The 13,304-nt window shown below is 50.9% G+C and overlaps 6 protein-coding genes across 6 annotated transcripts; 4 read left to right on the top strand and 2 right to left on the bottom strand.

Moving 5' to 3' along the window:
• Positions 1 to 40: 40 nt before the first annotated feature.
• On the bottom strand, positions 41 to 301 carry BP01DRAFT_378630 (60S ribosomal protein eL29; the record flags this gene model as incomplete). Its single annotated transcript, XM_025577076.1, has 2 exons — positions 41 to 76; positions 176 to 301. The coding sequence occupies 2 exons, from the start codon at positions 299 to 301 to the stop codon at positions 41 to 43; spliced, it is 162 nt and encodes a 53-aa protein (XP_025436008.1).
• A 1,462-nt stretch (positions 302 to 1,763) lies between these two features.
• Positions 1,764 to 2,790, top strand: BP01DRAFT_310287 (F1F0 ATP synthase subunit delta). Its single transcript, XM_025572411.1, has 6 exons — positions 1,764 to 1,949; positions 2,026 to 2,048; positions 2,142 to 2,272; positions 2,390 to 2,478; positions 2,545 to 2,634; positions 2,690 to 2,790. Exons 1-6 carry the CDS (start codon positions 1,818 to 1,820, stop codon positions 2,720 to 2,722), a joined length of 498 nt encoding a protein of 165 aa, XP_025436007.1. The 5' UTR covers positions 1,764 to 1,817; the 3' UTR covers positions 2,723 to 2,790.
• Positions 2,791 to 2,929: 139 nt separating this feature from the next.
• On the top strand, positions 2,930 to 4,665 carry BP01DRAFT_420110 (uncharacterized protein). The gene has a single exon (XM_025579441.1). It carries the CDS (start codon positions 3,061 to 3,063, stop codon positions 4,468 to 4,470), a length of 1,410 nt encoding a protein of 469 aa, XP_025436006.1. The 5' UTR covers positions 2,930 to 3,060; the 3' UTR covers positions 4,471 to 4,665.
• Positions 4,666 to 5,464: 799 nt separating this feature from the next.
• Positions 5,465 to 8,522, bottom strand: BP01DRAFT_388146 (uncharacterized protein). The gene is made up of 3 exons (XM_025577796.1): positions 7,942 to 8,522; positions 7,518 to 7,885; positions 5,465 to 7,464 (listed from the first exon to the last, which is right to left on the bottom strand). The coding sequence occupies exons 1-3, from the start codon at positions 8,090 to 8,092 to the stop codon at positions 5,713 to 5,715; spliced, it is 2,271 nt and encodes a 756-aa protein (XP_025436005.1). The 5' UTR covers positions 8,093 to 8,522; the 3' UTR covers positions 5,465 to 5,712.
• Positions 8,523 to 8,892: 370 nt separating this feature from the next.
• Positions 8,893 to 10,439, top strand: BP01DRAFT_352557 (putative L-cystine transporter). Its single transcript, XM_025573972.1, has 4 exons — positions 8,893 to 9,065; positions 9,137 to 9,154; positions 9,247 to 9,685; positions 9,753 to 10,439. The coding sequence occupies exons 1-4, from the start codon at positions 9,025 to 9,027 to the stop codon at positions 10,110 to 10,112; spliced, it is 858 nt and encodes a 285-aa protein (XP_025436004.1). The 5' UTR covers positions 8,893 to 9,024; the 3' UTR covers positions 10,113 to 10,439.
• A 1,645-nt stretch (positions 10,440 to 12,084) lies between these two features.
• Positions 12,085 to 13,194, top strand: BP01DRAFT_362031 (putative C2H2 transcription factor; the record flags this gene model as incomplete). The annotated part of the gene is made up of 2 exons (XM_025576205.1): positions 12,085 to 12,102; positions 12,154 to 13,194. 2 exons carry the CDS (start codon positions 12,085 to 12,087, stop codon positions 13,192 to 13,194), a joined length of 1,059 nt encoding a protein of 352 aa, XP_025436003.1.
• Between the last annotated feature and the right edge of the window lie 110 nt (positions 13,195 to 13,304).

Genomic DNA, 13,304 nt, shown 5'->3' with positions numbered 1-13,304 from the left:
CGCTTTCATTTCTTTTTAAAACGTTTCTATATTAGTTGATTTATGCGACCTCGCGCTTGCCCTCCTTGCGCTCCTTCTGTTCGAATTGTTAGCTGGCTGACTTGAGATCGGAGGCCGATGAAGCATTTGAAAGGAAGCATATGCGAAAACCGAGAGGTTCGTCAGGTCAACGTACCAGGGCCTTGGCGGTACCGTGAAGAGCGTGTCTGTGGTTGCGGCGGAACTTGGGGTCAACACCCTTGAGGGAAGGGTAACGGTTGGTCTTGGGCTTCTTGATACTGTTGCGGCGAAGGATCGACATGGTCAGCGTCTTGCATTCTTGATTTCCCACTCAAATGATCTCATGGATATGGTGACGATGGCAGTGCTGTGCCTTGTTGGATGCAAAGCGCATGTTTCCCACATGGAAACACTCCTCCAACTCGCGTTGTATCCAACATAGCATAGCGACCACCCCGCCCTCATTCCATTCGTACATCGTAGATCGTGATTCCTTCAGGACTTCTTTCGGCAGGGATTCGAGGGTACGCACCCGTTACGGTGAGCCTTCTGGCTGTTGTGGTGCTGAGACGCGTTCTTGGACTCTGTGTAAAAATCCTGTCAGTGACTTCATCACGCTTGCCGAATATTCCCGCGAAGCATAGGAAACAGCCCCAAAGAGGCTCCTGGCTTTTTTCACGAATTGTGCATATTTCGGCGAACAAAATTTCACATAGCAGGAGGATGTACATACTCGCCATCTTGTCGGATTTGTCGCAACTGGGAGACGGTTGACGAGGAGTTGGCGGGTGAGGTTATCCTGAACTGAGCGGAAGGCCAGAGTCCCCAAAGCAGGTTCGGCTAGGGCTGGTTTTCAGTGTGGGATTTCGCTTACCGAGCACGGCTAGCGTCGCGGCCTCAGCTATTTACTTCCTGATATCTTCACTGCTTGACTCTTCCCCAGATGAAGGGAGCGATACCTGAACAATTTACATTACGCATTGCACTTAATTCTGACGTCTCTCTATCGTTTGAATTGAGATAGCGATAGAAAATTAGCTGGGGTAAACGTTGCTGCGCTATAGGATCGTTAGGTACCTAAGGCATCAGACTCCGTGATCGATGATTAACGAGATATCGTGACATAGTTATACAAGCTCATCTTTTGTAAGACTCAATTCTAATACCCATATTACAGAGAGAGATCACGAGGTGACAACTCTTGAGATGAGCTGGGAGTTAGAGACAATTCGTGGTTGATCGCTTTACGATGACATCGGTCGGTGACTGACCTGAGACGCCACAGAAGCATTGTCTCAGTGGCTAAGCAATGGCCGACATAACATCACGTGATGATATAGACAAGATCTCGCATCATACTAAATCTTGGCTTGCGCTCATATTGGTAGCTTGGTAGATAGTCCGTTTGAACAATTATGCTGAAAATGCAAATCACTACCATGCCCGCAGCAGGTAGTCAATAACAGGGTGTTCTTACGCCTTTGCGACTGGAACGTTACTTGATGCTCGCTGTTCACAGATGGATTTGTGGAAAACACAAAATGACAAAGAAGATATATGTGGATAGTATCGAAGTATGCTATGACCGGATAGATAGTATCAGTAGCGTTCTCGTTGTAGTTGGTGACCACATTTGACCACGGCGTTTGGAGTAACATACTTGGTAAATGGTTCTTTGCCGGTTGTTGTCGCGCGGCACAGCACGTGACCGAAAGAGCCGCTAGGGAACAACCGGCATCCGACTTCGACCTTTGCAACTCTCAACTCAGGTTCAAGAGGGATACTATTACCACCACCTCCATTCCGTCCATTGCAAGATGAGCTCCCTTCGCTTCGCTCGCTCTGCTCTCAGGGCTCGTCCCTCTGCTTTCCGCGTTCCTCTTCAGCGCAGAGGTTACGCCGAGGCTGTCAACGACAAGATCAAGCTTTCGTTGACCCTTCCTCACCAGGTACGTTTCCGACCCTATTGAGCAATCCTCTGCGTTCGCCATGATGTTCAGTGACTGATATGTTACTTTCGCATAGACTATCTTCAAGTCTACCGGCGTGTACGTGGCCTTTTGACCCTTCCATGCATCGAGCAATTGGACGATTCTCTTTCGACCTTGACCGCCCCCGTACTTACGAATCTTTCCATTCAGTGTCCAGGTCAACATCCCCGCTGAGTCCGGAGAGATGGGTGTCCTCGCCAACCACGTTCCCTCCATCGAGCAGCTCAAGCCCGGTCTCGTTGAGGTCGTCGAGGAGGGTGGTGCCAGCAAGAAGTTCTTCCGTACGTCCGATTATGCCCCGGCGAACAAACCGGCGTCATCTCTACCCCAAATATACCTTATTGGATGGCGCTTGTCACACCTCTCAGATCTGGCTGACTCATCGTTTTCTTGTACAGTTTCCGGTGGCTTTGCCGTTGTCCAGCCCGACTCTCAGCTGAGCATCAACGCCGTCGAGGGTTTCCCCCTTGAGGACTTCAGCGTTGAGGTAGGTTCTCCCCGCACTGGAACTTCTTGCAATAGGATAGCTCATGTAATATCCTCCCGATACTAGGCTGTCCGTTCCCAGATCGCCGAGGCTCAGAAGATCGCCAGCGGCAGCGGCAGCGAGCAGGATATTGCCGAGGCTAAGATCGAGCTTGAGGTAGGTCAAGTCCGCTTCTCTGTATTGTGAGATTGTCTACTAACGCTGTGACCAGGTTCTGGAGACCCTCCAGGCACACCTTAAATAGATACCTGATGTACATATCCAGTCGCGACTTCCAACCTGACCCTGTAGAATTAAGCAAATTCTCCTGAGATGTTGTTTTGCCAAAGCCTTTGCCAAGGCCTTGTCTGACATTAGTTCCACTGACAAATGCTACTAACCAGCCCGGATGAGTTACAGCGGGCGGTTCCCACGCCGCTCTTTCCTAATCTAGGTGCTGAATGGTAGAACAGCTGAATAGCCACCCACTCTTTCTGCCTTCCGTGAATCCTGACCTCTTCCCCTCTCGCTTCTTTCGCCAAAGCACCGTCTGGCGACCTATCAAGGAACTTCTAAGTGCGCAGGCTTGCAGAAAATCCGTTCATGATGGCCCAGCAGTCGGTGGTGCCTGGCTCAAGCTCTGCGGTCAAAGATGCCGAGCTCGGCAGCCACAAACATTCCAACGTCCTGCCGCTTATCTCGGACCTGATGTCTATGAAAACCACTCAATCATCTCCCGATCGTGACATATCCAGTGGACTGGAAAACCGCCCCGTGCCCGCAGCTTTGCAGAGAAATGACTCCCGTGATACCGATACGTTTCAGATTTTTCCTATGGAGGTTGACAATCACAATCCTCCAATCACGGCACACAGCACATTTGAGCGGGGAACCGGCCCTGAAATCCAACGTGGCTCATCGATTCCGATACCCGGGTCAATCCAGGAGGATGTATCATGCGACATTGGAAGCGGACAGTCCACGAAGTTGACTTCGAACGAGCTCACTGTGAGCGCGCTGCATGATATGCTTTCTGCCTCTAGCCTTACTGGAAGTGCCAGCCAAGAGTCCGTTCACAAGCCTCCGAAGCCCCCAAAGCCGGCTTTCCTATCCGAGCTACAAGTTTTTACTTCCCCTGCGTCTGAGAAAGTCCCCGTCATGGATTCCGGAACGACACGTCAGAAAAGAAACGTAATAGGCGCAGATCCTCCATTCATCGCACCACGGGAGGGACAAAGGTTTTCTTTGCGTCTGTTCAACCTATCATCGACGGGACGATATCAGGGACATGAAGCACCGAAGCAAATCCAGAAGCCCTGGACCAGTCATAGTTCCTCGTCGTCGCGGTTACTTTCGCGCCCTATACAATATCCGAAATCGACAGCCTACGCCTTGAATGAAATTTCAAAACGGCCATTGCCGGCACCTTTTCCGATGGTAGATGAACCGTTTTTCCAGCATGACACTGAATCATTCGGTCTCAACGTGAGCGACACTACTCAGCTTCCTGCTTCTGACGCATTTCGCCAGAATCAGCCACAGGGAGAACGTTCGTTTGGCCACTTTCTGAACACGCATATATGCAAGCCCCTCCAAACGACATGGCTACGGATCAAGGAGAATGAGTGTGCTATTGTCAGCTTATTGATAGGACAGCGATCCGAGCAGCATCTCTTATCTCAGTCGAAATCATGCTCGTTCCATGTGCATGTCAATTGGCCAATCGCACAACCATTTGCTAGAGATCGTGGTCGTCTCAAGGATGCCTTTGTCCCTTCCTCCATGTCTACGGCACACCTCCTCAGGGTTGACATCATTGTTCCACTTTTTCTTCTGCGCATGATTTGGTCATTGAAGGCCGCACTCCTCAAGGTCGTAAGGTCTGCAGCTCTCTGTGCACTTATTGATCCGCTTCAGGCTCTCCTTCATTTCTTCGTCATGGTCCTACTTTTTCTATTAGAGACAGCCGGTGTTAATGTATTTATACAACCCAGGGAGGCCCATAGTGTCTGAAGTCCTAGTGGTATAAGACGCACGTGCAGCTGACCAAATGGCCCAGCATAAAGCCGTGGCCACCAAGGAGCTTTACTCGCCGGGAGGAGGGGGGGCCCGGCACATCAAGAGCACATTGGGAGCTGGCTACTTGAAATGTTTCTATCATAGCATGTGATTGTTGTGTACTTCCTTACACAAATGATGAACCCAAGGCCACAAGTCTAGAAAAGGGTGGTGACATGATCATATCTAGTCCAATCACTGGTCACTTCCGTGTCATTGAGGAAAGAATGGTAGCCTTGATCCTTACTACAACGACATCCAATATCCCCTCTATGCCGGCCTCATCACAAGTTGAAAGTAATATGATTCAAATGACCTTATGTTCAGCCTTCGTGACGCGTGAGACCAGAAACCTCCGACGCATCTAGAAACAGTTGTAACTCTGTATTTCAGGAGAAGTCTCCCCAGGCCTGAATCACTATGGCCGTGTTCGGAGTAGGTGTGTCGACGAATCCCGATATGGGGTCTCTTTTAGTCTGAGGAGACTCGATTCTTCGTCCAATCTGAACAAGGTGGTCTCGCGCTCAGGCTACTATCCCGCTTATTGAAAGGAGGTAAACCTGCCCTATCCTTCGTCCTGTTTCCTGACAACCGAGCAAGTCCGGTAATTTTCGGCCAGTCAACTCGCATAGCCGGCGCGGCGACTGCCTTTGAACTTCTAGTTGTATGTACGGGCTGTAATGTCCCTCAATCTTTCCCTTGTGGTTCGATTATGCCGCTGTGTTGACTGCGCCCAGTGGCTGCATCACAAAGCACCTGCTCAAAGTATCTATTTTGTTCTGCTTTGATGCATTGCGTCAGCCTCCAACCAAGCAACCGCTGCGGCCTTGAACGTGATGGACTACCAAAGAAACCCTTTACAGGGGTCATCATCATAAGTTAATACATTATGATTACCAAACTTTCAGCATTACACTCACATTTGACCAAGATCGAATATTTCGACCGGCCGAGCCACGTACGTGCGTGCGTTCATTACTGTAATCACAAAAGCAACAGCACCCATCACAATAACCAGATGAGGGGCCCGGACACACAAAAAAATCATGTACATCAAATTATCAAGATCAACATCAACAATGAAGAGCTAGTAAAACTGACAAACAGAGATATAACCTTACCACATGAGATCGTCAGAGTCATATCGTTGCTATACAAAAAGAAAAAGAAAAACAAGAATCAAGTGTGCCCATTTTATCAGGTGAATTCAACGCCTTGCTGTCGCTCTTGACGGGCTCGAGCTCGTTCCGCACGTCTTCGACGTCGATTGCTTGCGTATTCGCTGGCTTCGGTTCCGGTAAATGTTCCAGTGCCAGGTGATGTGATACTGGCTGCGCCGTATGGGTGACTGGAAGGTACAGGGGGCGGGGGCGGAGGGGGCAAGTTGCTCGCATTTGGCGGAGGCGCATAGTAGGTTGCAGGAATACTAGCTGATGGAGCCGCCGATGTCCCGAGACCAGCCGCCGCCGCGGCTTGCTCTCGTTGCATTTGCTCCTGCTGTTGGCGCTCCAATTCTTCGACACGACGCCACCGATCGTAGGAGCCCCCTTCGTTTCCGGATAAGGAGCTTGCACTGCCGGCTCGGCGACGCGAATTCCTTCTTTCTCGACGCCTTGCTTCCCGGCTAGCGGCAGCTTCTTCGTCGGTCAACCTCCTGAGCGTGACGTGGCGGCCATCGTTGTGCATTTTCAATTTGACAGATACAGGAGGGGAGTCGACATGATCGTCACGACGCCGGCTTCTGCTGCGGTGGCGGTGGCCAGAGGAGGCAGCTGCGCCCAAAGCAGCCCCAGTCGCTACACCAGCTGCCAGGTTGCCTGAATCGTGTCGAGGAGGTGGTGGAGCAGGCGCTTCCGATACCACATCGTGTGGGACTGGAGGAGCAGATGCTGGAGGCAGGTCTGAGCGTGCTCTATCAACCGCCCCAGATGCCATAGGCACAGCAGAAAGAACGGAATCTCCATGCGATGGACGGCGTAGCGGGCGAGTCAACTCCGTCGAGAGATCAGTGGCAGTGAACGACTCTGGTCTTCCTCGCGGGTAGTAGGCTTCTCCGGGGTACCGTCGCCCACTATTTGCGCGAGTCAACCTCTCGTCTTCCATCTCGCGACGACGCAAGTCTTCTAATCGGCGCTGCTCATCATTCGCTTTGTTCCGACGGGAGAACAGACCCTTCAGTGCAGCGAAGGCCCCGGCACCTAGAACCGCATTTCGAAGTGTATGTGATGGTCTCCGTTCGGGTCGCTCAGATAGGTACGTGCTGTCGTAGTAGTATGATGAACCTGGGCTCTGAGGGCGACTTGCAGGCCTGCCTGGGGGTCTACTCCCTGGTCGGCTTGGCGGTTGACTGGGAGGGCGATTTAAAGGAGTGCGCTGCGTTGGCTCCAGCCGACTTAAGCTTTCTTCCGTCATACTATCACTTCGTGCATGAGCACGGCTATAACGACCAGACTCTGTATCATCGTCCCGATCGCGCTTCCTGTCAAGAAACTTCTTCACAAGCCAGGCACCACCACCGATAGCTCCCAATTTGAGCATAGTGTCTTCCCAGCGTCCCCGGCGTCGTCCTTCATCGGAGAACTTTTCTTCTGGGTAAACCGCGTGCGGATCCTCATATTCATATTCCTTGTCCCGAGAGCGTCTTCTGAAAAGTGAGCCCAATCCCGAGCCTGCTGCGCCCGCCCCTGCCATAGGACCTAGAACACCAGGGGGTCGTCCATCGTGACCAGAAGGCCCGGACACATAGCTACGACGAGCTTCAAAATCGCCCTCCATATGGTAGCCCTCAGTATCGTATAGGTAGGACAATACAAACCATGTTGCTAGAAGCGCAAAGGCGGCGATGGCGTATAGAATAAAAAGTACTTTAGGTGAGCCGTAAAGAGTGAGACCGAGTGGTATTTGCACAATCCCTAAGATCGCTAATGCGCGGCCAATCCATCGATGTATCTAGCAACTGATCAGTATTGATGCAGGCACTCATAGAAGCCATGTTCACTTACGACAAGCTTCAAAGGCACATGAAAGCGCCTCTTGTTCCTCTCAAACTTGTGAACTAGCCACCCCCATAAGACTTGAAAACACACCAAAACGTAGATTGCAAGGCCGATTCCATGATGCGGATTGGTCAAACTACGTCTGGGACCGACAGCGAACCAGCCGAATACAAATACAACGGTGCTCAACATCACCGTCAATACTTGGCACCAGACGTGCAATTTGAATGCCCAGTATGGGTTCCATCGCGAGTAATATCGAACGATCAAGATTGAGATGGGAACAAGGCCGAGAAATACGATCGTAGCGATGACCCCGTGGACGACAATGAGAGTATGGTATTCGGGCATATCTTTGAATCTGTTCCCCATTCCTAAGGTCAATTGTAAGACAGCTGAGCCAATCCTAAGGTCACTGACTTGGACCTACCATTGTATCGCATTGTGTCAAAATTGATACCCATCAGATTGGGCAGCAGAAATGTATCGCGCTCCGAGTCCCATGTTCCATCCCCAACATGGAGCGTATTCGAAGAATACGTACTGCTCCCTGGAGCCGTGAGACCTGAATCCGCCGCCATTGTTCTATAGAAGAGTCGCTTCTCCTATGATGTCAGGCCGAAATCGATGCTGGCTCTTCAAATGGCGAGATTAGATGTTGTGGAATGTCGGAACTACCGAAGGAGATCTATCGAGATCCCCCACACCGAGGAATGCACCATGCGCCGACGGAGAAAGACTGGAATTGACTTTAATCGCTAATTTGTCCTCCAGTCGGTGGACAAGCTGTCGGGGGAAAACGCGTGGCTTGAGGAATCTCTTAGGGAGATATGACGAAGGACTGCCCAGCTCTGTCTGTGCGTGCAACAAGCGCAAGCGGTGAGTGGCAGCACTAATCGGGATAAATACAGCTAGAGAGAGTCGTCAAAAGGGCAGAGAACCACGAGTCAAAACTATGACAAGGGCCAGAATCAGGAACGAAGAGAAATGAACAATGGAGGTGGGGGGGGGGGAAAGGAGAGTGTGAGAACAGGGAGGGAGAACAAGAACGAGTCTAGTCAAACGCGGTCGAGATGCAATGCAGGCAGGGTAAGTTACCAGTTACTAACCAAGTGGACTGGGTTGCTTACCGCTAAGTTTACGGATGGCTGGGGATGCGATGCGATCGCGGCTCATACTCCGTTACGGCAGGCACTGGGCAGTGGGCACCACCGACTCGAGCAACAACTGTTTTCTATCTTGGGTTTAGCGCGCCAGCGCATATCCCGGACAACCATTGCTGACTCAGTGGCCCTCGACCCCTTCTGCCGGCACGGACCGCCTGCGCATTCCATCGATCGCGTGCTATCTCTCGTCTTTAGTTATCCATCTTATCGCGCCCGCTCTTGGATCATCAAGTGATCCACCCCTCCCAGCGAAGATAAAAGACATGATGTCTCTTCCCCGTGTCTGATTCCCTGAATCTTCGTTTCTTCTATCTATGGCTGTTTGAACGGTGCATAGTTCGGAGACTATGGCCTCTCAACTCGAAATATTCGTCAAAGCTCTCTCCCGGTAAGTGTTCTCCTTATCGATGCAGGGGTCGACCGCCCTCAGTCAAATGTCACTAACACTTTGGAACATAGCCTTTTGGGCTGGATCTAGTATGTCCTTGAGCCCACCTCCGAATTTGGAGAGGAGTTACCTCTGTCAGGTTCTATCAAATCCCTATTCAGTGGCTTATTGATTGGCGTAGCACGCTTTGCTGGTCCGCATCGTTCTATCCCCAACCGCTCAACAACTTTCGGCGACGTTCAACCACAGGTCTAGCTATTGACTTCCCTACGATAAACGTTCTGGGATTCGTTTGTTATACGATTTATACATCTGCTTTCCTTTGGTCTCCGGTCATTCGCCATCAATATGCTGCCCGTCACCCTCTCGCGCAAGACGCCACGGTGCGCTTTAATGACTTCGCTTTTGCCATCCACGCTGTCATTCTCAGCGTCATATATTACTCCCAGTTCTGGCCCTTCATCTGGGGCTTCAAAGTCTCTCGGTACCAACGGGTCAGTAAACCTGTCGCCGGTCTTTTCTGGGGCTCTATCGTCGGCGTGGGTGTCGTCATTGTGATTGTTCTTGTCAAGAGCCCCAACGGAGGACTTGATCCGTTTTCGTGGGCATGGATCGATGTTGTGAGCAATCCTGAAATATTGCAATCCACTTTCATCTGGCCAGTATGGACATGACTAACTCCGCCAGATTTATGCCATTTCATATGTGAAGTTGATAATCACTATCGTGAAATACGTACCTCAAGCGTGGGTGAACTACAAGCGCAAGTCCACATATGGCTGGAGTATTGAAGGGATTCTCTTCGACTTTTCTGGCGGTGTTCTGTCTCTAGCGCAGCTGATAATGGACTCCAGCTTTCAAGGTGATTGGAGTGGCATCACTGGAAATCCCGCCAAGTTCCTATTATCCAATGTGACCATTTTCTTCGACGTCATCTTTATCGTGCAGCACTACATCCTTTACAAGGATGCAAATGACAAAAACAATAAGGGCCAGGACGCGAACGATAGAACGCCGCTGTTGTCTCAGACCAACGATCTGCCGTGAGCTACCAGTGTCTGTGTATGAGACACGAGGATTGGATTAATTCATTTTGCTTTTTTCTGGACCTTCGCGTTGCGAGTATCTGCCTGTATCGGTTGCAATTTGCTTTGTTTGTCTCGCCTCGGGTTTGCGTGCGATAATATCACAGCCGAGGCTGGAGATCTTCTTGGATTTTGTACACAACACTAGAATTTCCGTCGCAGCAGATGGCGGAGAAGCCGTTCTCCTGAGCACCGAGTAGTTGAAAGCATCTTTCGCGACCGAGGTGGCCAAGAGATGACTCAACTGCTGGTCCTCGGAAATGGATAGAATATTATTTTTGGAATTGTGTTTCACTTCAGGGTATGGCACATACATCATCTCGATGTAACATGACCTTGACACACCTACGCACGCATACACGCTCCAACCGCAGAGATCTGCAGGCCGATCAGGGCCAGCCTGGGGGGTTGGATGCAGTGAAAGCAATACCATGCATAGTAGCGACGGTGCCGACACCGCTCTTTATCAGCCTTCGGCGCTGACTGCAATCCTTTGATGCGGCTACCCTTCCACAATCCCGCCAATCTGGGGATCGCCACGCTGCGGAATCTGGCAACATGGCATGAACTTCCATGCTGCAGCAGGGATGTCCTCCTTGAGGCTTATGGTCCATCTGGCGGTAAGCAGAAGAGATCTGCATCTCAGCCATCTTCAATAGCGCCTACTTGATTGCCCGTTCCGATTAGTTGAGATGTGCCAGCCTTGCAAGCGTGGGGGGCCTAAACATACCGACAGCCATTCATGTCAGCCTGTCGGCCTCGTCCCACCCGCAACGGCGAGAGGAATCGTGCAGAACCATGACTCGAATTCTCGCATATTTGTTCTCCAATTTTGGTTTTCATTTTGTGATACGTCCTCTATGTCCCCTTTTCTTCGTGATTTCTTTTCCTTCCCGCTATTTTCGACTGGAATTTCAGAGCCCGCAGCGCTCCGGCCCTGAGGCTGAGACTCTGGCCCGGACAAGGATTCTTCGACGACACGCGAATACCGCATGCATATTATGCTGCATGCTAAACTGCCGCGCAAATATAGCCTTGGCCTGTGAAGTAATATTATAATCCAAGCTATCTTGTCAGCAGAGGACCGCGTTGTAGTAGTTACTGGGTTGGAAATTGGCGTAGATTTCGAGCCATGCTTCAACAGCATAGTGAATTCCTGACTCTGACAATGCATACGGATCCTTCTGATTCGTGCACTGTGGCTGATTTCATTTGATTGCTATGCACCTCAGCCCTATCAGGTAACCAATCTTGAGCCATGACGGTCAATATTTATGTCTGCACAAGGGGTGAAGATCTGCTTTGAAAAGAACAAATGAGACAATGCCCAGAAAACAATAGTCCGAGTTCCTAGTCTGGGATGCTCTTGGCTGGTATCTGAAATTCTTGCCCTTGGTGTTATCTATGCATACTCCAACCAAAGATGTCATACGGACTTTACCGGCTGGCACTTTGAAGTCAGCTGCGATTCTGGAATTCAAACGCAGTGGAATGACCGATTACATCATGCACCTTGCAATGCTCCCCGCTTTACATCAACCCCATGGATATGATTTATATTAATCACGAGTTTCAAAGCTAGTGTGAATGCTGCTGACGGCGTCAACGTCTGGCGAAGCCAATGACACAGTGGTATCAAACTTCAAGAGTGGATTTATTAAGCAGAGACTCGGAATGACTCCCGCTCAGCTAACCGGATTGACCGTCAGCTCTCGACACATGCATAGCCACATCTGACATCCAGAACCGTTCCTTCGAGATCAGTAGTATGTCCAGAAAGACCGTGATTTATATTGATCTGCAACATCCTCCATAGGCAACTCGAAAGAAGCTAGACGATGAAGAAGCACTGACCAGAATCTTGAGCCTGATGATACTGATTGTTAATTATCCTGCACGAGGATCACACTCATTGATGAGAGAGGAACGTGTCCATGGAAGAGGGTACAGATGTAAGTGAGAAATTCCATTCGTGGAGAATCAGGCCTGACACCCATATTTAGCACGAGTCAGCCTACAATAGAGTGTCTGCTAGTTCAGAGCCTTCCATGATGACTTCACGAACTATGACTGACAACCGGGTGCTGCTTGTCCCCGGCTCCTTCGTCCCAAGTACCATGTCATTGCAAATGCAGCCGCACCTTCTTCCAGCGGCAACCTTCCACGAGGCCTCTCTGTCAGCCATTCATGGGGTGCCTGGAAACCTGGGATATACGCTCAACCAACCCCACGGCAGAAATCCGGGAATGGACGCTGTCTTCTTCCAGCAAGGACCTTACATGCAACCTTTCTTGGGCCAAAACCTGTCGTCTTCCACCCAGCATAATATGCCACTGTCAGCACATTCGTTAGCAAGCACATCTAGTCAAGCTTACCATGTGCGCCCGGGAGGTTGGTCGACGCAGGTGCAGACGCGACTACAGGCACATACACCAACCCCAGAACCGAACGCAGCAGTCGAGTATCACTTCACAACGCCTCATCAGCACCAGCCAACATTATCCCAGCAGCAACTGACCCCCGTATCCACCTCAACGGCCGACTTTGACCTCGACCTGGATCTCGATCTTGATCTGGATTTCGACCTTGACGAGCCTCCATCTCATCCTCAAACACACCTTCCACACCCTCTCCCACATGACAACGCCGCCGCTACGGTCTCATCAATCTCATCCTCACCACCGCGCTCCGAACACCCTTCCAACAGCCACCATCCTCATCGCGACCTTACAAACTACGGCATCCCGAACCCCGATGGAACATGGCGCTGCGCTTTCCCAGGGTGCTCTTCACAAGCCCTTTTCCGTCGTGGCTGCGACCTCCGCAAACACTACAATCGACACCGCAAGCACCTCTTTTGTCGCTACGAGGGTTGCCCACAGGCCGTGCGGGGTGGATTCTCGAGCAAAAAGGACCGAGATCGACACGAAGCCAAACATAACCCCGAGATTCCATGCGAATGGGAAGGGTGCCGCCGGGTCTTCAGTCGAATGGACAACATGAAGGATCATGTTAAAAGGATTCACAAGAGGCGAGACACCTGAGAAGCTCTCTTTCGCCCCCGCCTTTCGCCCTCCTCTCTCGGTCACCCATATCCTGCAAGGGAGGGCGGCAAATTCTCGAACAAACCCTCTCGCCCCCATGGGACGAATCC

Source organism: Aspergillus saccharolyticus (genome assembly GCF_003184585.1).
Source record: "Aspergillus saccharolyticus JOP 1030-1 unplaced genomic scaffold BP01scaffold_1, whole genome shotgun sequence".
Taxonomy (NCBI): domain Eukaryota; kingdom Fungi; phylum Ascomycota; class Eurotiomycetes; order Eurotiales; family Aspergillaceae; genus Aspergillus; species Aspergillus saccharolyticus.
Note: the sequence above shows the minus strand (reverse complement) of the source record. Positions and strands in the feature narration are given on the sequence as shown.